General features: G+C 42.2%; 1 protein-coding gene across 1 annotated transcript; it reads left to right on the forward strand.

The window, feature by feature from the left end:
* Nucleotides 1-546: 546 nt before the first annotated feature.
* On the forward strand, nucleotides 547-22,644 carry gfpt1 (glutamine--fructose-6-phosphate transaminase 1). The gene is made up of 19 exons (XM_080766317.1): nucleotides 547-619; nucleotides 3,066-3,173; nucleotides 3,554-3,661; nucleotides 3,900-4,025; nucleotides 4,250-4,308; nucleotides 4,399-4,530; nucleotides 4,619-4,680; nucleotides 5,168-5,247; nucleotides 5,335-5,440; nucleotides 8,123-8,286; nucleotides 10,285-10,380; nucleotides 10,879-10,976; nucleotides 11,652-11,772; nucleotides 12,169-12,326; nucleotides 16,494-16,608; nucleotides 18,028-18,155; nucleotides 18,653-18,820; nucleotides 19,249-19,410; nucleotides 20,253-22,644. The coding sequence occupies exons 1-19, from the start codon at nucleotides 613-615 to the stop codon at nucleotides 20,295-20,297; spliced, it is 2,043 nt and encodes a 680-aa protein (XP_080622443.1). The 5' UTR covers nucleotides 547-612; the 3' UTR covers nucleotides 20,298-22,644.
* The last annotated feature ends 129 nt before the right edge of the window (nucleotides 22,645-22,773 follow it).

A 22,773-nucleotide genomic window follows, 5' to 3' on the forward strand; every position in this document is an offset into this window, starting at 1 on the left:
TACAATTCCAAACTCGCTTGATCAGCTATTTTTGCTATGACAGTAATATGCAATGTGGCCCTCTGGAGTGAGTGTGGAAATATATTGGCCCTCGCCATTGTCAAAGTTGCCCACCCCTGGCTTAACCCCTTACAGCAGTGATTCTCATACTTTTTCATGTCAAGGACCCCCATATATTCATGGCTGCCTGCACCCTAAAGGATCCTGCTGTAATAAAGCTAGCACAACCTCCAATTCGCATATATTAGGAATATAAATAATATAGTTTCCTATAAGTTCATTTCGTTGATATGTTTAGTTCAAGTCACAATGTGTGTGGACTGGATCATGTGGATGATGCGATGTAATGGTGCCATCTCACCGCCTGCCTGCCAGAGCCCTACTGGGGCACGGGACGGATCTGCATCCTGGCTGCCAGGCTGCCACGTCAGGAGAGCCTGCGTCCGTAGGTTTAAGTTGAGTGTCAGAGAGCTTGAACCAATCGAACGAACGTATGGAAATTAGCACTTGACTCTGATCCAATGACACTATAGGGAGGCGGGTCATACTTGATATTGGGTTACCAGATGCGGAACTGACTGAACAGCAGCTTTTGGCATCGACATTGCAGACATGTGTGGTGAGTACTGAATAAAATCTGCATTACAGCAAAATGTGCATTATACTAGGTAATATACGGGGTCATAACGTCGCTCAACATAGAGCATAGCTGTCGCCTGTCGCATCTGTTGCCCAAATAACTCCCATAATTCCCAGTGCTTGAATCGTTTAAATAATCTAGGGTGGCTAACTTTAGCCAGCCAAAGCTTTTAATTTCCCAAAGGATATATTGCAGATCTGGTAGTGGTGGTAGCTACATGAGGCTGCTATGTATAATTTGTTACTTGTTGATGTGGGACACAGAACGTTGGTTAAACCGTAGTGATGACGTTTGCCTCTGTTAACGTTAGCCTGTGCAGTGTGCACATCACGCCCATCTCTCTTATAACCCCTGCATTTGGGATACCGTCATCCAAAATACAAAAAAGGGTTCCGAAAGGGACTAGCCCATCTCTCTATACATCTCTCCCTTGAAGTCCCTTCTCTCTGTGTTATACTCTTGTTATTACTAGCACAGACAGCAACTTATTTTTGGATTAAGACTGTCAGAGATCTGACGTGTGTCTCTGAATCAAACATACATCTCTGATGAATACGAGACTGCTCGCCCCTTTACCAACTCGTCCCCGCGATTTTTTTAATTTAGTATTGCCCTCCCTCTCTGAAATCTGAAATTATCTTGTATACAGATTAATTTGAATGCATAGTCGTCGATCTCTATACTCTAAAATTTAGAAAGAACAATATGTCACAGAGACGGTGACTGCTTAATTAAGTTAATTTAGGACCTTCTAGCAGTTAATTTCGTTTTATTAATCACATTTCTTCCATGTAGCCCATGTTTTGTAATGGCATCATCATGCTATTATGCCCGTGGATATACAGAGTGATGATAAATTAACCTTTTAAATAATCACAAACATGAATTATGTTTGTTAATTACAGCTAGGTAGTGGTAGTGGGGCGAGATGGAAAAGGGGCGAGCGTACCTGTTACCTCTCTGATGACAGTCTCGGTCCTGGAATATGAAATATGAGAGATTTGACACTGCACCCGTGTATAGTCTGTATATAGGCATAGCACCCCGCAATGATACATCTGTTCAAGGATTGCCTGTGGCACTTTTTCTGTCTCCCAGTCTTTCTCAATCACACTCATTGTTACTACTCACAGGTGATAACAGCTACCCTGTCTTCCATCACTCTCACTCTGTAATGTTTGTGTAACAGGGTAAATGCAAGGCATTGGGCTGCCAGAGACATCCTGACCAGCTTTAATTTAAATGTGTTGGCTTGGAGGATTTCAGATTTCCCTCTGTTTTCATAAACAAAGATGGGCTTTGTGTTTGCAGCGCAAACTTTGCACCCACGCCCAGTCACATACTCCTAGGCAGTTTGCCCTTAGCTACCTTCTGCTGCCCCCCTCCCTCCCTTCAGTCTTGACTGCTCTCAAAGGATGCTCTGTTAAATTCAACATTAATGGTTCTTTGGGGCTTGAACACAGACACATTTATTTCAAATGTATCCAAAGTCTTGACATGTGGTCTGAACATGTGGCCCCGTCCCCAATATTTACATACATTAACCTAACCCTGTAATTTGTCTAAATATCTAATATCTACTAAATAAAGATGTTTGCCAAGTTGTAGATGTGCACATTCTACACATTTCCCAAATAAATGTTATTATGTAAATGTTACAATATATAGTTTCTTGGTCAGAAGAACAAACCAAAACAGTGAGATGGATTGACCATGTGTGGAATCTGCTTCCCAGGCTCCCATGCTTATCATTTGCAGTTTGACATATACCATTCACTCCCAGCAAGAGATAGCATACCAAACAACCATAGCATAGCATAGGCCATCTCCATTGTTCAATCAGGTTTTACTGCCTGTAAAGTATAATAAAAGCATGCTGATTGTAAAACTGGCTTTTCTTGTTCATCCTCATCCTTAACTACTCTAGTATTGTAGATAGAATAAAAGAGTTTGGTGTCACAGGTGTAATTTGATCTCTTAGCTTTTTTTGGTTTTGTTTTGTTACTATATTTAGCAAAGATAGTAGAGATACAGGAGAGTGAGGGAAGGACATACAGTACAATGCAGGTCTAAGCTGGAATCCAACCTTGGATATTGCGATTATGTGCTGCTTGATGCACTATCCAGCTGACTTCATTTTAGTATATAATTTACAGTATATATTTTAAAATGTTGTGTTTTAATTAACCAAGTTAATTGTGAACCAGTTTTCATTTACAATAATGATCGGGAGATGCTTCCTTAGCGTAGGTCTGTGTTAGTGGTGAATGCAAAGACAATTCCTGTGCAAAGAAGAATTCTTGTGTTCTTCAATCATGATACTATGGGGCTGTCCCCATCAATGATATTACTAGATCTGGGCTAGTTGACAAGTGAGCCTATGCATTTGGTTTGAGAGACTATGTTTGTATGTTTCCCTTCACAGGAATATTTGCCTATCTGAACTACCATGTGCCAAGGACTCGGCGTGAGATCCTTGAAATCCTGCTCAAAGGTCTGCAGCGTCTGGAGTACCGGGGTTATGACTCTGCTGGTGAGACAGATAGAAAACATTACATCAACAGCATTGTTACCACTGGCATGTTTATCAGCTTTCTTTTCCATCATGGAAAACTCTGCTTCACAATGTGATGTTCACATTGTATTTGATAATGCCAGGAAACTGTGTTTTGCTTCTCATTTATCACACATTTGCAATATATTGACTTCCTCTTTGCCTCTTTGATTTTAGGGCTACTTAAACAGAATAATGCCCCATGTTCACTGTTAGATTGTGCTCAACTTAGAGGCCATGCAAAAGTTCTGCTGTTGCCTGTTTTCGGGTTGATGTGTTTAAACATCTCAGAGACCCATAATAATTGTATGGTTTCAAGCATCTCTGAGACTCTTTAAGAGTTATCCTTGCTTTTTCAGGTGTTGGAATTGATGGCGGTAATGGCAAGGAATGGGAGTCAAATTCCAGGCCTATCCAACTGATCAAACAGCGTGGCAAAGTAAAAGCTCTCGATGAGGAGATACATAGTAAGTGTCTTTGATGTCTCAAATCCTAATCTCACAGCATGTGACATCCCAGTATGACTAAGCTATACATTCCAGGAGTATGCATGAATGTCTGACTCTCCTTCGCATTTGTGTGAAGTGCTGAGTGTGAGCCTCTGGGTATTTCAGCCTACATTGTAGACGGTGCACAACGCACTGAACATAATGATTCCTAGTAGAATAAATGTGGGTGTCTGTTGTGTTTGTGTGCAACAAACAGAACAGCAGGACATGGACCTGGATGTGGAGTTTGATGTCCATGTGGGCATTGCTCACACCCGCTGGGCTACCCATGGTGTGCCTAGCCCTGTCAACAGCCACCCACAGAGGTCTGACAAGAACAATGGTTAGTCATGCTCTTAACCAACATTATACATACATCATCAGGTTTAAGAATTCATAGTTATTAACAGGCTGATGCATCCTGTTAGATGGAGGTGAGTTTTACATTAGCTGGGCATTGGCTTACTACACATTAGAGGACAGGGCACCAGTTGTTTGTTTCTTTGGACAATGGACAGCCTTTTAATCATGGTCTCATTAACTCTTTGTTAATCTTTTTCTTCACAGAATTCATTGTTATCCACAATGGAATTATCACAAACTACAAAGACCTTAGGAAATTCCTGGTGAGCTATTTTAATTGTATAATTAATTTGGAAGTCTCTAAGAGAGAGAGAGTGAGACAGGCCTCTTAATGGCTCCTTGATTTTCTACAGGAGAGCAAAGGTTATGAGTTTGAGTCGGAGACCGATACAGAGACCATTGCCAAGCTGATGAAGTACTTGTATGACAACCGGGAGAGTGACATGAGTTTTGCTACTCTGGTGGAGAGGGTGACCCAGCAACTGGTAAGAACTTTCCCATGCACAGCACAACTGCTGAAGTGGTGAGTAAACAAGGCTCTCTCTAATCATGTCTTTGTGCCTTATCTCGTAGGAGGGAGCTTTTGCCCTGGTCTTTAAGAGTGTCCATTACCCTGGACAGGCAGTTGGCAGCAGGTACCAGGCTTCTACTACTGGCTGTTTCATGCTATTTGTGTTCTAATAATTTCTACTATTCTATCTAGTTCTAATTATTTCCTTATTACAGAATTGTAATAGTGTACTACAACCTGGAACTGAGTTTGTAATGTTTTCCCTAGCAGATCTCGAATGGTATTTTACCAGTTAAAAAAAGAGGTTTATGGTTACCATAAGTCTAAGAGAGATTTATTTGTGCATTTTGATGTGCTTTGTGTGTGTGGTTCAAAAATCTGAAAATATATGTTTCGTGGAGATCAGATCATGTAGTTGAGCTTATATATTGAGTTATAAGATGTAATGCAAATATCTTTTTGGAAATATCCAGAGAGGTAACTTTAGGCTTGGTCTACAAAAATGCACAATCCCTGTAGCACTCTGTAGTGAAGTGTGTACTGTACTGTGTAGATGTAAGTTACATGTAATTATCCTATACCATATGTCATTTTTGTCTAATTTAATCTAGGAGGGGAGGTCCTCTGCTGATTGGAGTGAAAAGTGATCACAAGCTGTCCACGGATCACATACCTATCCTGTACCGCTCCAGTAAGTTTGACTTTACGTAGTTTTCTAAGTCGTCTGTGTTATTATCAATATTACTGAGATGAAGTATCTTTTGGTCTTCCCCTCTAGCTGGTAAAGACAAGAAGGGCTGCACTACTCTGCCCAGGGACCAGGACACCTGTCTGTTCCCTGAGGATGAGAAGTCTGTAGAGTACTATTTTGCCTCTGATGCGAGGTAAGCACCTACCCCCCTCCCTTTCCACCGGCTCTCATATGGTGCTTTTCCCATGCATGACACCCTCTAAACTCTACTTTTTTACAAAAGTATTTCCTAGTTTTTTTCTTTTTGGTATTGTATTACCTCGAGGTTCCAAGTGAGTTGAGACAATACCAAAAGGTGACATGAAAACACTCCATGAGATTGGTCAGAGAGAATGATCATGACAAACTCCCTTATATGCATGCAAGCTACTGAATATTGTTAACAAACTTTTAAACTAGCTATTGTAAATGTTAAATAATTCTATATTCTCGGCTAAAACGTAATCAGAAACTGTTTTTGTTGGACTACACACGTTAAATGGAGATCTCAACTTGAGCATTGTATAGCACAGGGGTTCTCAACGGTTTTGGCCGGGGACCCCCGGAAATGCTTTGGCAATGTCTCTGGACCCCCTCCCGACCCCCAATATAAATTGACTGCTACAATAACCTTAATAATCATACTTGTAGCTCACTGGCACAACCTGGGGTGCTAACCCACAGACTATTAAGTCAACCGCACTAGCGCTCTGCTACTCAGCTGCCGAGTATGCCTGCCCAGTGTGGGAGCGATCTGCCCACGCCAAGAAGGTGGACCCCGCCCTTAATGCTAGCTGCCGCCTTATCACAGGCTGTCTGAAACCTACACCCACAGACCGTTTGTACATCCTGGCAGGCATAGCCCCACCAGAGATACGACGGAATGCAGCAAGCAGAAAAGAGCGGCTACAACAGTCTACCGACGAAAGACAGGAAAAACTTCCTGAATAGCATCCCTCTGCTCGGAACACCGAGCATAAGTAGTGAGAGAGTCACTCAGTGGGAAGAAAGGACTGGCAATCTCCCACCAGCTACAACGATGGAGCTAAAGGCTAGCGAGGCACTACCCCCTGGAGCAGACTCAACATACGCAGTGTGGAAATGTTAATAGACTAAGATCTGGTGTTGGGCGAGCAAAAGCCACTCTCGTAAAATGGGGTTTTTCTGATGACGAGGACATTGTGTGTGACTGTGGCACTGAGCCGCAGACCATGCAACACCTCCTCACATGCCCCCTGCTGGAACATCCCTGGACAGCAATGGACTTGGCAGAGTTCAACGAAAAGGGACAGCAATGTGTTCAGCTGTGGCTGAACCACATCTAGCGTGTATTGTAACTAACTGTATTGTTGACACGATAAGAAGAAGAAATAATCATACTATAATTCTAACAATGTCTGTCTGTCTGTCAGAAACACTGCCGTATCTCCTCATTGCCTGCACCAATCACTCCCACTTTTCACACAGGCATTGACCATATGAATATGGAGGTCTTAACGAAGCACATTAGGGCATTAGGGTACTTACTGAACAACTCATCTCCCCGCAAATCACGTGTCACCAGTGAAATGCATGTTGGAACGGACACAGATTAATACTGGGACACAGTTTCCGGCGCAACATTCTCCTTGCATTCTCCAACGCACTTCCCCTTTTTCACACCGCCCCCAGGCAGGCACCAGACCTATGGATCAGACCCACACGAGGAAAACAACTCGGACCCATAGTACAGCTACACTTGCGTCAGTCGACATAACTTCTTCTTTGGGGAAGCATCGCAGCCGGGTTGCGTGGCACGACAACGACAGGTTACAGCCCAGCGCACACCCAGCGTGGCTGCGTGACACACTGAACAGCACGATCACAACGGAATGCTTATCTGTCGGGGTCTCGGGGTGGCCAAATGGAGACGTTTGGGGAAGACGGATCCTGTGCCGTTGGAACAACACAATGACAAAATACATACAGACAGATGCAATGACAACGACACGTTCCTAAATCACACAAAACATCACATTCTTATCCTGATTGTATAAAGAACAAACTACAACTTACTTTGAAGCCCAAAAAGCCAACCTCCGCGTTCACCGTTTAATAGCTTATATCTCCATGGGCAGCAGACGGTGAGCGGTTAGGGACCGTCTACAAAGTGCAACACCGAACTTGTATATATTCAATAACTTCCATTTATAGGCAGAATATCACCACCATATTTACATCACACATCAATGGTGTACTTATGACTGTACTACAGCATTTAATTAGTCTATACTTTTGTGCCCAACCCAACTTCCCAAGACCATCTGTAAACAATTCCCCCCTATCAGTAATGTGATCTATTACATCGCACACTGAACATGATTTTCTGTTCATATATTCAGAACGGGTAAGGACTAGTAGAGACAATACACCATTAATAAATACTGAAATCAGATATACATTAGGAAAGGTGTATGCATGTACTATGTGTACTATATGTAAACTCTTCATTTCCTTTTTCCAGCCATTCAGTTGCAATTTGCCTTTTAAAAAAAGAATAATTTGGGGACCCCCCAAAATAATTGAGAACCCCTGGTATAGCACACTGACCACGACCAGCTAGATTGAGAGGTCCTATCTGCAGTGGAAAATGGAGTAAAGCAAGTAGAGTCGAGGTTGAGATGGTGCCTACCTTGCAATGGAAAAGTACCAATATTTGTTCAGTTTGCTTACTTTTGGGTTGCGAGTTTAGTCTAGACTAATATCGTATTACAAAAATATTGTCAACCTGTGTACTATAAACAAAGTCACCAGAGGGATTTGTATTTAATTTCTTTCTCCTGCTGTGTGGTGGTAGCGCCGTGATAGAGCACACCAACCGGGTGATATTTCTGGAGGACGATGATGTTGCTGCTGTGACAGACGGGCGACTGTCCATCCACCGGATAAAACGCACTGCTGGAGACCACCCGGCACGCGCCATCCAGACCCTGCAGATGGAGTTGCAGCAAATCATGAAGGGTAAGCCAGACTACAGAATTCAGTTATCCAACTCTATCTCCTGCCTGTACCACAACCAGTAGCTTTGTCAGGAATGGGATAGACACCTACACAAAATTAATTGTTTATTTATGTCTTCCTCCTCTTATTTCATGACCCTTAGCCATAATGTGTCCTTTCCTGTTATTATGCACAGAAACCTATTATTATGCAGATGGTAAGGCAGAAAGAATTTCTAATTGCTATATTACTTACGTGGCTCACAGCCTCCAGACATGGAGTCTGTTGTCATCACTCACTGCCAGGTAGTTATCATCCTGACTGGTTCACTCACTGCCCCAGGGAGACTACAGCATCAAAGGGACCAACTGAGATACTTTAAATGCCCCTGCTGCAGGACAGTACCCTCCCCTTGCACTCTCTGTACCTGAGCTGGGTGTATGTATGCATGTCTGGAAAATATCATAATCACGGTTACATTATTTTATGTCTTAAAAAGTCTAAAAAATATAAAAACTCTGTCTTTCGAAAAACAAGACGCAGTGTCTACTAACGACATAGCTTCCCTGTGCAATATTGAGATATGGATAAAGTGTACCAGTCTGTGAACAAAGTTAGCTTCACACTTGTGCACACACTGGGACATCCGGTGGTGACGTCAGTGTGAGAGGTACGCTTCTGCTGTCCTCCCTGAACCCTAGTAGTTATCAAAGTCTATTTTATGGTAAAGCAAACCTAGTCTAGTAGTGAGGAAAAGAAGAAGAAAGGACAAGGATGGACCGCAATTAACACTTGCTTAGTGACGAAGAAGCTTGACGAGACACACCATGAAGACGGCAAACTTGAACATGGTGGTCGTGACGAAGCAAACGAGTGGGGAAAAACTCGCTGCCTGTGGGTTCGCGATGTGACTGAAAAAATAAGTGCCATGATGGACCAAAGCTTACTGCCCTGACTACAACACTGGAGGGCTGAGCTGTGTTTAGAATAGCAGGGTGAGCTGAGTGGTGTGGTTTACTGTACGCATGTATGCACATGGCAGTGTGAGCTGGACTGTGTTTAGAATAGCAGGGTGAGCTGAGTGGTGTGGTATACTGTACGCAGTATGCACATGGCAGTGTGAGCTGAACTGTGATGTGATTGGGGACAAAATATACAGAGTTAGAGATAGACAAATTCTATAAAAAAAAATCTTTATTTTATTGATGCACTTATTCCCTCATTTGAAATAATTTGAAATCAACATGGTCACACATATTTGCATTCTGTCTTTTGGGTCATGTTTATTTCTACTGGTACATTATATGTTATATTCTTTTCATTATATTAATTCTACTTTGTATTGAATGGTCTTAAAATGTAACTTGCTGGAACATTCAGTCGACCTGCTGAGTTGATACCATGACCTTATTTCATAGATTCTATTTAAGTGCCCCGTGAGGGAGCATTTTCTAGGTCCCCAGTGCTCCAGCAGAGGGCAGAGATACACTGCTGTTGGAAGGACTAAAGACATTCCTTTGTGGTCCTGTCATTAAATAGCTTTTATTTTTTCTCTCTCTCACTAACTCCATGGTTTCAATTCCTGGAGCCATTCTGCTGAATAACCTAATTCGCATGACCCAAATTTCTGTCAGAAGCAGGCTGGAAAATACTTGCACATCTCATTGTTATTTTTAAAAAGAAAGAACACATGCACCGTTTTGTTTTAATTCAAGAAATGGCTTGTGCTAGAGCACTAGTTGAAGAAGTACTGCCAAAAGCAGCATTGCTCTTATCTACTTACTTAGTGCATTCATGAGAGTTGACTTATCACCAAAACATTGTTTAAAAAGTTTATTTTCCGAACCTTATTATCAACAGGACTTTAATGTGCATCAGCTTTGGCAATATCTACTTTTTCAGAGTGCCCCATGTGGGTTTACACTTTATGAATTTTGCGTCACTGTGCTCCCTTGATGCGTTTACATTTATTAGCTTTGGACATCATTCTAAATTGTTTTCCTGTTCATACCACAACAGGCAACTACAGCTCGTTCATGCAGAAGGAGATCTTTGAGCAGCCGGAGTCTGTGGTCAACACCATGAGAGGAAGGGTCAACTTTGATGACAACACAGGTCAGCAAGGTTTCTGCTCAGTTTTCCACAGTGGAGCAGTAAAGGAATAACGCAGCTTGTAACGGCACAATGTTCCACCCTGTCCCATTTTCCACCTCCAACATTTACACATTCATAACACTACAATCGCCAAGATTCTAATGCCTCCAGCTAAGTGCCAACAGTTTCAATGCTTTTTTTTCTCCAAAAACCACACCACAGTAATCTGTTGAATTTTACAACTCCCAAAAAGTATAAACATATATATGATGTGTAGCATAATAACTCAACATTAACATGATACATTTTTGTTTAAACCTTGAAAGCCAAGATGGAACTCGCAGTATGAGTGCACATTATATACATTTGTTATATATACAAAGGCAAAAAACTCTTGGCAGTTATTGTGGCAAAACATTCTTTCTTGACTGAGTCATGTCATGTGTTCTTAAATGCTCCCTGGAACTAGGTGAGAAATGGTTGGGAATGATGGATTGACTGTACAGTTTGCCTTCTCAGTGATATTGGGTGGACTGAACGACCACATCAAAGAGATCCAGAGGTGTCGAAGGCTAATTCTTATTGCTTGTGGAACCAGCTACCATGCAGGGGTGGCGGTGAGTTCACAAATAACAGTAATAGTGGTATCACTTCTACTGCAACACCCATGTTTTTTCGAATGTGCAAAGATGAGCAGAAAATGTTGTAACTAGGTGTGTACAAATGGAATCATCCATCACAATAATTTTGTACATTTTATTGTGAAATGAATGGCAGATTTAAGATGTCAAACTAATTGGAGCTGAGTATGACTACACACCTGTTGTGCATACACCCCCTGGCTATCTACAACACGATACAAGGCATGGCAAACTTAAAACCATCAGTGTCACAGTGTGTGTAAATACGCTCTGAGATTCTGCTTAGATTTTAGACTGCTCTGCTGTTGACATCATACTAGTGTGCGTTGGGTATTTTAGTTTTTTACATGGAACACTTGTGTAGTCACCTAGATTAATTAGAATTTGAACTGCAATGCACAAAAACGAGTTGGACATCGATTGGTTCCCAAATGTGTGCCATGAGAAAAGTCTGTCTGTAGTCTCTGTACCATACATATGCAACTATACAAAAAGTATATATTCTTTACTTGCTATATCAGATCCTTTTTCATAAACCACTGTCCTAATTGTATGTGGACAGTGGACACAGGTGTGAGGTTTGTGTCCCCTAGCTGTGGCTGGCTTGTTTCAGATAATGATGGTGAGCAACACTGTTCTGTTCTTTACCAGACCCGCCAGGTTCTGGAAGAGCTAACTGAGCTGCCTGTCATGGTGGAGCTGGCCAGTGACTTTCTGGACAGGAACACTCCCGTGTTCCGAGACGATGTCTGCTTCTTTATCAGCCAATCAGGTGGGTAGTTCAGTGCCACCTGGACCTTATGTGCATTACACTTTTGTCCATCATTTTCCATTTAAAGTTATTGAACCTCACATTCAGCTGCCAGAAAAAAACAAATTATCAATGGAATACAACATTTCTTGTACCCCATTATTCATGTTAATATTTATGTGAAGGAGAGTTCATCAATTGTCTTATAGCTTTGGTACTCTCCACTCTCAGAAATTGTGCACACCCAACATAAAAACAAATGGGGCGTTCACAATCTCTGAGACATGCCACTTGTTTCATGTTGAGCTGTCTTTTATCTGATGGCTCCGTATTGCAAAAATAATGTCAGGCAAATAAATCATAATTATAAAGTACATTACTTAGCATGTTACGTAACCTTCCTGTCCCTGCCCCCAGGAGAGACAGCAGACAGCCTCATGGCCCTGCGATACTGTAAGGAGAGAGGGGCTCTGACCGTGGGTGTAACCAATACAGTAGGCAGCTCCATCTCCAGAGAAACGGACTGTGGGGTCCACATCAATGCTGGGCCTGAGATTGGCGTGGCTAGCACCAAGGTGAGCCCCCGAGTCCCGACTGTCATTTCTTTGAAGATTACATTTATTATTCTTCTGCTTAGTTGAGACACCACACAAAGTGAGAGGAAAATAAGTGTGCAAATGTAGTGTTATGTAGGTCTCAGGCCAGGAATTGAACCCTGGACACTGGTTGTATGTGCGTGTGACTGCGTCTAGGAACCGATATGCAGAACTGACATGTAATTATTTGTATGGATACCCACCATGTGTTATTCAGTTCCTACTTGGAACCGAATTTTGGTACCCAATACTACCCTAATACCAATACAATACTGCCCTCTGAAGAAAAGGTCAGTGAAAAGCACGAAGGCCAAATTCCAATACCCAAAATCTCGGCCACTCGCTCACTCACACTCGGTCACTCCAGCATGGTAGTGTTACGGTGAAATTGGTGACCTGCTGAAATATGTGACAATCGGGTAGACAATCACATAACGTCATTGTCCGAATGTAAACATTGTTGCAGTTTGTTTATTAGCAGAGTTCAACCTATTTAAAGACATCCATGTAAGTTGTGTGAAGTCCACAAGATCGTCACAAATATCGGCAGGTCACCAATTTCACCATAACATCGCCATGCTGGAGTGATCGAGTGTGAGTGAACGATTAGGCGAGATTTGGGGTATTGGAATTTGGCTTAACACTCCCCTTTGTCAGTTAGTATTAGTACCCATTTGCTCCACTGTAGTTGCTTAAGCTAAATTCCAATACCCAAAACTTCAGCCACTCGCTCACTTACACTCGTTCACTCCAGCATGGGAGTATTACAGTGAAATTGCTGACCTGCTGAAATATGTGACCATCTTGTGGACTAAACATAACTTACATGGACGTCTTTAAATACGTTGCCTAAATACCGTTACATTGACCTCTGCTAATAAACAAACCACAATGATTTACGTTCGGATGCTGACATTATGTGATTGTCTACATAGATATTAAAAAGATATAGATGCCTCATTGGTCGCTGCACTTTCGTTGGAGAGACCTGTCTCCAACGGGAGGAGGAAGTCAAGCGGAATCTTGGAAGGCAAGTGCTGCTGGGAAAGAGGGAGTCACGCCTCTGATTGGCCTACCGAACGTCCCCTTCCGTTCTTTCGCTTTGCTTCCGCTATGGTTCGCAAGGAATCTCGGGAAAGCTTGCCAATGCAATCCAATCACGCATCACCATAGCCTCCCGTTGCCTCCATGTTGCCTGCCGTTAAGATACAGACGCTCCAGAGCCGGAAGAGGCGTCTACCTTTATATGTCTATGACAGGGGGAAACTCCCCCCTGTCAGGTGTAAAGGAGCAACTTGGACACTCAGGCATGAAGGAAGCATGAGTTGAAGTCCGTTGCTCTCCCCTTGTCCACCATATATGGGGACTAGGTTGGTGGAGGGTGTGTAGAGCCCAGGATCACATTAGATGATTGACACAGGGGTGAAAAATGGGTTACAAAATCGTGGGATAAAAAAATAAAATAGAATATGTCTATGATTGTCACATATTTCAGCAGGTCACCAATTTCACCGTAACACCCCCATGCTGGAGTGAGCGAGTGTGAGTTGTTGTGATGAGTCGTTCCACTTCTGGAAGCCCCCACCTTCCTGTTTAACCCGGAAGGACAACAAGCTCCGTAACATTGGAGTCAATGAGCGGCAGTGAAGCATCGTGAAAGCATCGTGTAGCACAAATCTTTTTATATTTTATATTCTTTCAGCGCGAGTGGCCGAGATCCTGGGTATTGGAATTTGGCTTTTGTGTCTGAGAGTTTGTTAGTGAACTTCAAGGCATAAACTAATACATTGAATGCATGCAGTGCTAAACAGGACGTTGAAGTAGAAGAGCACCTGGGTCCAGTCAGCTTTCTCTGGATAAATAATAAGAAAAAACCCTATCCTGATGTCTTTACCATTGTCCCCATTCTTCACAGATTGTCTCATAGATTCTCAGTGGCCAATAAAAAATACACTTTCTCTTCACCATCGTTTATTTCTATATAGCTCCTATGGTGGGAAAAAATTCCAGCAGGTTGGAATATCTGGAAAATATCTCCATCCAGAAGGGAATAGCTGTCCTCTCTGAAGGGCTAGGCTTAAGGGCAGGGGGAATTCCTTCTACTCCTAGGCGACCCAGCTGGTCTTATTCAATTGGTGGTGTAGGTGTCTGATATAATTCTAGCGGTACAGTATCATTTTCATTTAGCTGCTGCAGACGTAGTCATCCAGGGAAGGTTTTGCATTGCCCTGGCCTACATAATGGCCTGGTAGTTATTGACAGACGACAGTGCAGATATCCCACATTGGCCATGGTTATTCTCCCAACTCAATATTGAGTTTGAAATTAATGGACAGCATTATCCTATATGATCTCTCTGACATAAGAGAACATCATTATATTTGATATGTTCCTCCAGTTGGAAGCTGCCACATCGATCTAATGAGCGGTGGAGAGTGCTGATATTCTCATTTGTACCCGTGTAAATTTGGGATCCAATGGGTTTCTCTCTTCCCCCGCTCTGAGCCTACAACGTTGCCAGAAGGGCAGAGTGCTAAGACCCGAGGCAGCGTAGCCCCAATCCTAGCTAGTGAGCAGAGAGAAAAGCAGCAAGTCCCTCCTTGGCCCAACTCTTGGGCTTGGCTCGGCAAGTCTTGCACTGTTCCAAAGCCCCAGAGCTACGAGGCTGGAGAGCAGAGCACGCCTTGGAGACGCCATCATTTACTGCTTGGCTGACTGGGCCACACACCCACACCCATCTCAGCCCGGCATTGCTCAGCCTTAGCTCATCACATCACAAGAGAGGAGAGGTTTCGCCCAAGTACTAAACTCCACATAGTCCTTTTGCATACTCTTGCTGACTGTCCTTAGTGTTAATTATAGCATTTCTGATAAATTCTTTCCTTTTAAGAGGAAGAAAATGCAACATGATGGTTTTCCATTCAAATGTAATTGAATGCCATCTTCTCAGATACAATGGCAGTGCCCAAAAAGATTTTACAAATACATTGTGAAAACAAATTGTGTGTGTGTGTGTGTGTGTGTGTGAGTGTGTGTGTGTGAAATCCCTTTAAGGCCTCTTAGAGACACTGTCATCAGTGTGTGAACAGCTGGCATGTTCTGCATGACATACACTTCATCTTGCACTATACAGAGGAAGTCACGCAACCATTGAATAGCAACACAGTTTACTATGCGGGTTAGATTTGCATCCACAACTGAGTTGACTTTGTTGAATGTCAGTTTTTGAAAGGGCTGTGGGGGGGTGGGGGGGGGGGTGGTGGTGTCAGGCAAAATAGCTGTATAAAGGTTTTATGACCATACCCTTGGCCCAAGATGCTGGCATTGCTGAGCCCAGAGGGTCCTGTGAAATGGTTTGGAGGCGTTCTGTACCCATTTGGGAGATTAAATCGGCATTCAAGAAGCAAGGCCAAGCGAGATATAAAGGGATAGAAAAAGAGACGGGAGACGACAAAAAGTTTGAAGTCTCCAAAGGGTTGGTGTCTTTAGCATTTTCAGAATTTGGCGACCGCTGTTTTCTAGCTTTAGTTTACTCCAGTGAATGGCAGGTGTTTTATGTTAGGGGTGGTGTGTCAGTGGACAACCTTTATGAGATGTGTTCATTAGTTGTGTCTGTGCCACAATGAGTGATGGGCTGAGCTTCACTCCATGCTGTCTAACAGTGCCTGCTTACCCAGCCTATGCTTAAACCCAGCTCTCCACCCCCCTCTCATCTGGTGCACATTATTAGCTGGAGACACAGTTTGTGATCAAAGCACTCAAACAAGAGGCTCAAACTCTACAAATTGAGGTGCATGTTGCAGTGGAGATCTGTGTGTTTATTCTTTTAGGGGTTTCCATATCTTTGGTAGGGGGTGAGAGAGTCAGTGTTTTAATGTAGAGCATGGAAACTGGGAAGATGTATTATAGTATCACCTTTCAAAGAAAGGACCTCCTCCTGTCTCCTTTTTATTGGTCATTGTAGATACACCTATATTCTCTGGTCACTTCCAGGGTCAAGCTAACTAGCAATACTTCCAGTCTCAGTTCTTACCATTTCAAACACTGTTGAGAGCACCAGCTAAATATGTAAAATGCTGTTAATTACATCATATCAGATAGACATTAATCATTTCTACCTTGTGTTTCCATTTTGCTGCTCTGCAGGCCTACACGAGCCAGTTTGTGGCCATGGTCATGTTTGCACTGTTGATGTGTGACGACAGGATTTCCATGCAGCCAAGACGTCGTGAGATCATCCAGGGCTTGAGAATGCTGCCAGGTAAATCAAGCCGCACACGCAGGCAAGCTCACTGGTTTCAGCGGGGAGGGATATCCCAATCACATAAGATTAGGGTCAGAACACCACCTGCAGAAAATGCTATCCCCCCCTGAGACTGTTATTGCTGTTGTTCAAACATTACCATTGGATGAAGAAGCTGATGTAGCCTGATACTCAGTCTGAATTTTCATTTAGTTTCACTTCATTATTCAATCGCCAGAACATATTTTCTTAATGGGTGTGGCTAGCGATTCAGGGCTGGAGCCAGTCTAAAGCTGATGTCAAATAATGATCTAAAGATGAGGCGGAGGGTCCTTGAAGAATGTCTGGCTGGCTCTGCATAGCCATGATGCTGTCATCTAGCAGTGCATTGACATTATCAGTCAAGGATGCTGTACTGTACATCCCAGAATTGTTTTGAAATTGAGACTCTTTAAAAAAGCATCCAGAATAAAGGGTTGTTGACATTGAGTTTTTTTGTGCCCTTTTTGTCACGCCAGCTGGAAGTGGATGGCTGACCGATTTTTGTCTCCGCCAGGCTGAAAGGCATGGCCAATACTATGTTTTGCAGTGAACCCTGTCTGTCCGAGTGTGTGTCCGTCATTCTGTATGTGTACAGCTAATCTCTGGAACCGTTGGCTTTAATGCCAGCAAAACTGTGCACACACACTCCCTGGAAGCCAGAGTAGAACCTCTATCCCAAATTTTCACATGGCCGGTTATAGCGCCACCAGGAGGCCAATTTTTCTACAGATTTTGACAAAACATTAGCAAATCGGTACACAGTATCTCTATGGTCATTAAACGAAACGGGTCTTTCTGATTAATCTTGTTCCTTCCTGATTGGCTAAGATTGCCTTCAATGCTTTCAATGTCTCAAATGATGAACACAGCGTGTGATTACCGTGAATGTTTTCATGCACATTCCCACTAGGCCAAGAATGATGTTCACTTGAACATTTTCAAATGAGCCTCTGGTGGCACTATAACAGGCTGATTTGTGTTTTTATAACTGCACCGATCTGTGTAAAACTTTGTAAGCACATCCCTAGAGGTCAAGGAAAAACCTTTGCCCTGCCTTTTACCAAGTGTGGATGTCAAATCACAACATTTTATTGACTGGTTATTCACTGGTCATACAAACATAATTCAAGTGACACAAGGAATTAACGATCATACTTTGTAAATCAAATCTGAGAGACGGATGGAGGAAGTATAAGAGAGCAGACTTTGGTGTTCTGTGCTATTTCCGTGGCTTGTACGTAGAAAGTCAACTGTATACAAGGCTTATATTAGGACTGGCTGAGATTTGTGCTCTAATGAGTGCACCTTTCTACTTACACCTTTGCTGCCAAAATCATCAATCTTGTCCTGATAAGATCCTTTTCTCCCGTGCTGTATCTACGCTTGGTTTTGCAGATCAGATTAAGGAGGTGCTGAGTTTGGATGATGAGATCCAGAAGCTGGCGACAGAGCTCTACCAACAGAAGAGTGTTCTGATCATGGGCAGAGGTTATCATTATGCCACCTGCCTGGAAGGAGCTCTGGTAAGCAAGTGAAGCCTGATTATAAGCTTGTAGTGAGCAACATTGTTGTAGGATAGAGTATAAACGACAGGAAACCTCTCTCCAAAATGCATCCAAAATTTTATTTTAACAGTTTAACAAAAATACATACATTGAGAAGAATGTATTTCTGCATGCACAGTTTGCACACTGTTATTAGAAGATCCCAGGTTCAACTTTATTACTAATTGCTATGACAACATTTAAATCATTAAAGGTCTTCATCGTGTCTCACAGACCTGCACTACAACTGGTGCATCCAGACACAGCCCACCCAGTCTGTGTCAGTGTGTCCCTGAGCAAGACGCTTAGTAGAGCCCTATCGTGCAGCCTGCGCTATCCTGTGGCACTATGCGCTATCCGTTAATTACGCACATTGTCACATACACCTCTTTGTGCCATGTATATACACCCAGGTAAAGTGTCTTTTGGACAGGTGTGTTGTATCAAGCATTTAAAGTTATTTTCTTCCTCTGTAGAAAATTAAGGAGATCACGTACATGCACTCAGAGGGCATCCTGGCTGGAGAGCTGAAACACGGTCCTCTGGCTCTGGTGGACAAGCTCATGCCCGTCATTATGATCATCATGAGAGACCTCACCTATGTCAAATGTCAGAACGCCTTGCAGCAAGTGGTGGCTCGCCAGGTGAGTCGCAGTATGTCCTGCACATTATTGTGACAGGTTTCTGAGTAGGACCGGTTCCTGAATCCTATTTCTTTCCCTGAGAGTGTAAAAAATGTTCACATCCTAGCTACCATGCAAAGTATTCCAAAATAATTGGTATTTCCGTATAACAAAATATTTTCAATCCTGATCATTAGGAGATCACTGAAAATAAGTATCACAATGCAAACTTCCACACTTCTTCATTCATCTCAATAAACACTGGGGATGGGTCCTTTCTGTGTGACATCATTGCTTTCAGTAATCTACAGCAGATGTCGACTTGCATTCCAAGGCGTAAATGTCTTAGTTGAAAGCAGGTATACTTCAGGGCTTGACCTATTATTTCTGAGAAGAGCAGGCCAAAGGACAGAAAATTGGAAATCTAAAGCTGCTTGTTTGGTTTACAGGGGCGACCCATTGTGATCTGCGACAAAGACGATTACGAGACCATCAAGAACTCGAGCCGCACCATCAAAGTGCCTCACTGTGTGGACTGTCTCCAGGGCATCCTGAGCGTCATCCCTCTACAGCTGCTGTCCTTCCATCTGGCTGTGCTCAGAGGTTTTGACGTGAGTAGTACTGTCACTGATATGAAAGTCCATACTGACCACAAAGGCATCCCCTAGAGTAGGGGTTTTCAACTGATTATGAACCAGGGACCACCACCCTGACTGAGAATCAACCTGAGGACACTGTTGTGTTGTGAAGATGGGATATGGGTGTGGGGGGGGGGGAAATTAACCTTTCATATTAAACTCACGTTGCTGTTCAATGTAACTTACTTAATGAGCGAGCAAACACATACGATTGATTATGGGCACATTTCCCTATAATGGTGACTATAATAGTACGGTTTTCCTTTCTAACTCCCTTTTCTGTGGAAGTTCTTGACGTCCGACTTCCCAGAAACTGAAAACATTGACGCGTCATCATCACATGTCACCAGGTCATTTACTGCATTGTTTCTCAACTTGTGGTCAATACAATAAATTAAAATATAAATCTTAATTTTCCTACATTACTAGATACATGGTCAGGGACCACAGCAATACCTTCATGGACCACCAGTGTTCCACGGACCACCAGTTGAAAACCCATGCCCTAGACTAGAGACAACACTGTTGATGATACTGGCAAAGCAGTTCAAAGAGATCTCAAGAAGGCTGATGGTTGATGTTGTTTTAAGTAATGGAGAGGTTTTTGGAGGCCTTCCCCAAATGTTATGCTGAAAAACAAGGATACATATTTATGTGGACACACAATTCAATAGCTCGCGCCCACCACCTTAAATACCCCAAGCTTATTATCTTTGTATCCTGTGTGATGAGAACCGCTTTGGCTCATCATTGCAATATGTCTCTATGTCTGGTCCTTTACTGTACTGTAAATTCTCTCTTTGTCATTGACACAGGTGGACTGTCCAAGAAACCTGGCCAAGTCTGTGACGGTAGAGTGAGCAGCACCACTTGTCACAAAACAACACTTCATATTGTTACACAGGGAGACGACGTTGGAGCTGCTGTGCACAAACTGATACCAAGAGAAGACTATTTCCTATTTTGTGTTTCTTGTGTCATGGCTATTTTAATGCAACTGGTAATGTTATATTCAAACAAAAATACTGCATCTTGATACTGTCATTTTAAAGAAAAGAAACATCAACATTGTTGTCATATCATGATGTTACAAATGATTCTGTCCATGGTGGTGAGGTTTGGGTGCCAGTGACATAAGCTGCTTTTTTTTTTTCATTGCTTAATTAACACACAGCAACTAGAGAGATCTGAAATGAAGACATTGTATTCATGGAGCAGATTGTTGACAGGCTGCAGAGTTAGGTGTGGGTGTGATGTATTGAAGCCCTTTCTGAAGTTACTGGTGAATTTCTTTCATTAGTGCAATGATCTGCACTGCGTCGGGATCAGTTTTCGTTGGCAGCTAATCAATTATAGTGCTTTTACTCCACTTAGAAGTAAAAGGCTATCTTAAATCATTCCAAGCCATAGGTCTCTTCTCCTTGTCCCTAAGTGAAGCACCTTACAGAGTTTGTGCTTAAAAAAGCTTTTGTTCTGGAGTTACTTGTACAAAGAGAATCTTGAGTTACTAGGGTTTTATGGTTGGAAGATACTGCGCATACAAAAAAGCTAAAGCTCATACACTATTGTGTAAAAAGTTATTGCCTGGCGAGTGCTCTATCCAGGCCAACCTCTGTCTTTGGCACCTTTTTAAATGTAGAAGATCTCAGAATTTGATCTCATCAGGATAGGTCAATTAGACGAGACTTATTTTTGAAGTAATTTCTGTTAAATTGGTAGGTTAACCAGTTGGTGAATATGGACGTTTATCTTTTTTGTAGATGAAGCATAATGCCTTTTGATGTTTACAATCCTTATCCTGCTTTAATGTGGGCCACTATACCAGTTCTTTCATGCTTTGTTGGCTCATAGCTCTCAAGATACCTTTTGTACAATTTTTTGTCTGCAGTTTACAGTAAATAAAAACAATGAAGTTACTTTTGTAAGTACAACTTGCAATGTTACAGCCCATAACCTCGCCACCATGACTACTGTGATTGCAATTCTGGGACCATTTGTAGTCTTTGTTATATTTTCCATTTTATTTTTCATATTTTATGTTAGTGGTGTTGTATTTTGATTTGTAATGTGAATGAGACTGAATATGCCCTGTCAAACCAAAAGTCACTGTCATTTGCAATGGCTTGGACAGTTGGAAACCAAAACATGTATGCATAGCTTATTAGGTTGTGTGGCAAAAAAGTGGCCTGTCCCGGGACCTAAGGGAGTGTACCATTATGCAGCAACGTGTTTCATTGTAGCTGCTATTTGAGCTAGTGGTTGAGAATTCAGTGCTTTCTTGCTGTTTTTTTTTTATAAGCCAAGGAAATTGAGTTGCTCAGAAGTAGTTGCTAATTGTTGTGAGGAAGACTTTTTTATTTTGTATTCATTTTATATTTTAGTCTAATCTTGCTTTTGCAATCAAGCCTTAGCGTCTGTTTAGGGAGGCAATAGGCATACACTGTCTATTCATGATAGTATGTGTTACATTTTCAAAATAGAGCAGTGATTCTCAAAGTGGTCTCCTCTGTGTTCCTCGAGTGTAGGGCTGGGTAATTAACCAAAAATATCTAGAAACTAATATTTAGAACCAATAACCAACTTAACCTTGCTCATGTAGGTTAATCGATTAATCAAGAAGATTTTTTAATAGATATTTTTTCTTCTATATCAACACAGAAACATTTGAATAGATATTATTTTAATAATAGACTCAAATGTTTAGTCAACAACTTAACCCTGTGTTATACTTACGATGGCTTGCAAAAGTAGTGAAAATGGCCAATCTACAAGCTCACAATGCATCGTATTGATGCGTTGTAAGCTTGAAGTATGTTATTTAAAAAATAATGGTTTGTTAATAGTAATCAAGCCAAAAAGTTTGAAATAATCTTGTCATCGCCCTCCTCTACTCGACGGGGTTCCAAATGGACACTTACAGGTCTGTAACTCCTGAGAACGACAAACATTTGAGAACCACTGAGCTTTCTCTGAGCCAAGTGAAAGGAATGGTTAGAAAACTTGAGGATGTAGGACAATTATTACAGGTACCTTGTGTAATCTAAATACTGTTAACTGTATGCAGGATATTCAATTGGTCTCTTGACTGGAAGTATGGGCAAGGGAACTGCACTAAAATCCCAGGAACATCTGTTGGAAACTATTGGGTTGCTGGGGGAGTAGGGTACTATTTATTAGAACTGATGCAATAAAGTGTAATGTCATCAATTTAAACGTATTATCATTTTTGTTAAACATGTCAATATAACAAGAATAGTCGGGGAAACCCTGTCAGGTGAAAAGAAGCAGCTTGGACTCCTCATGCATAGAAGGAAGCATGAGGTCAGTCCGCTGCCC

The sequence above is a fragment of the Protomyctophum bolini genome (assembly GCF_963924005.1).
Source record: "Protomyctophum bolini genome assembly, chromosome: 6".
In the NCBI taxonomy this organism is placed as follows: Eukaryota; Metazoa; Chordata; class Actinopteri; order Myctophiformes; family Myctophidae; genus Protomyctophum; species Protomyctophum bolini.

What these genes read in the sequence shown, in the direction of transcription:
- gfpt1 (XM_080766317.1), top strand. An exon ending in GGACAGGCAGTTGGCAGCAG is followed by an intron (nt 4,681 to 5,167) that starts GTACCAGGCTTC and finishes AATTTAATCTAG; the next exon opens with GAGGGGAGGTCCTCTGCTGA. An exon ending in TATTTTGCCTCTGATGCGAG is followed by an intron (nt 5,441 to 8,122) that starts GTAAGCACCTAC and finishes GTGTGGTGGTAG; the next exon opens with CGCCGTGATAGAGCACACCA.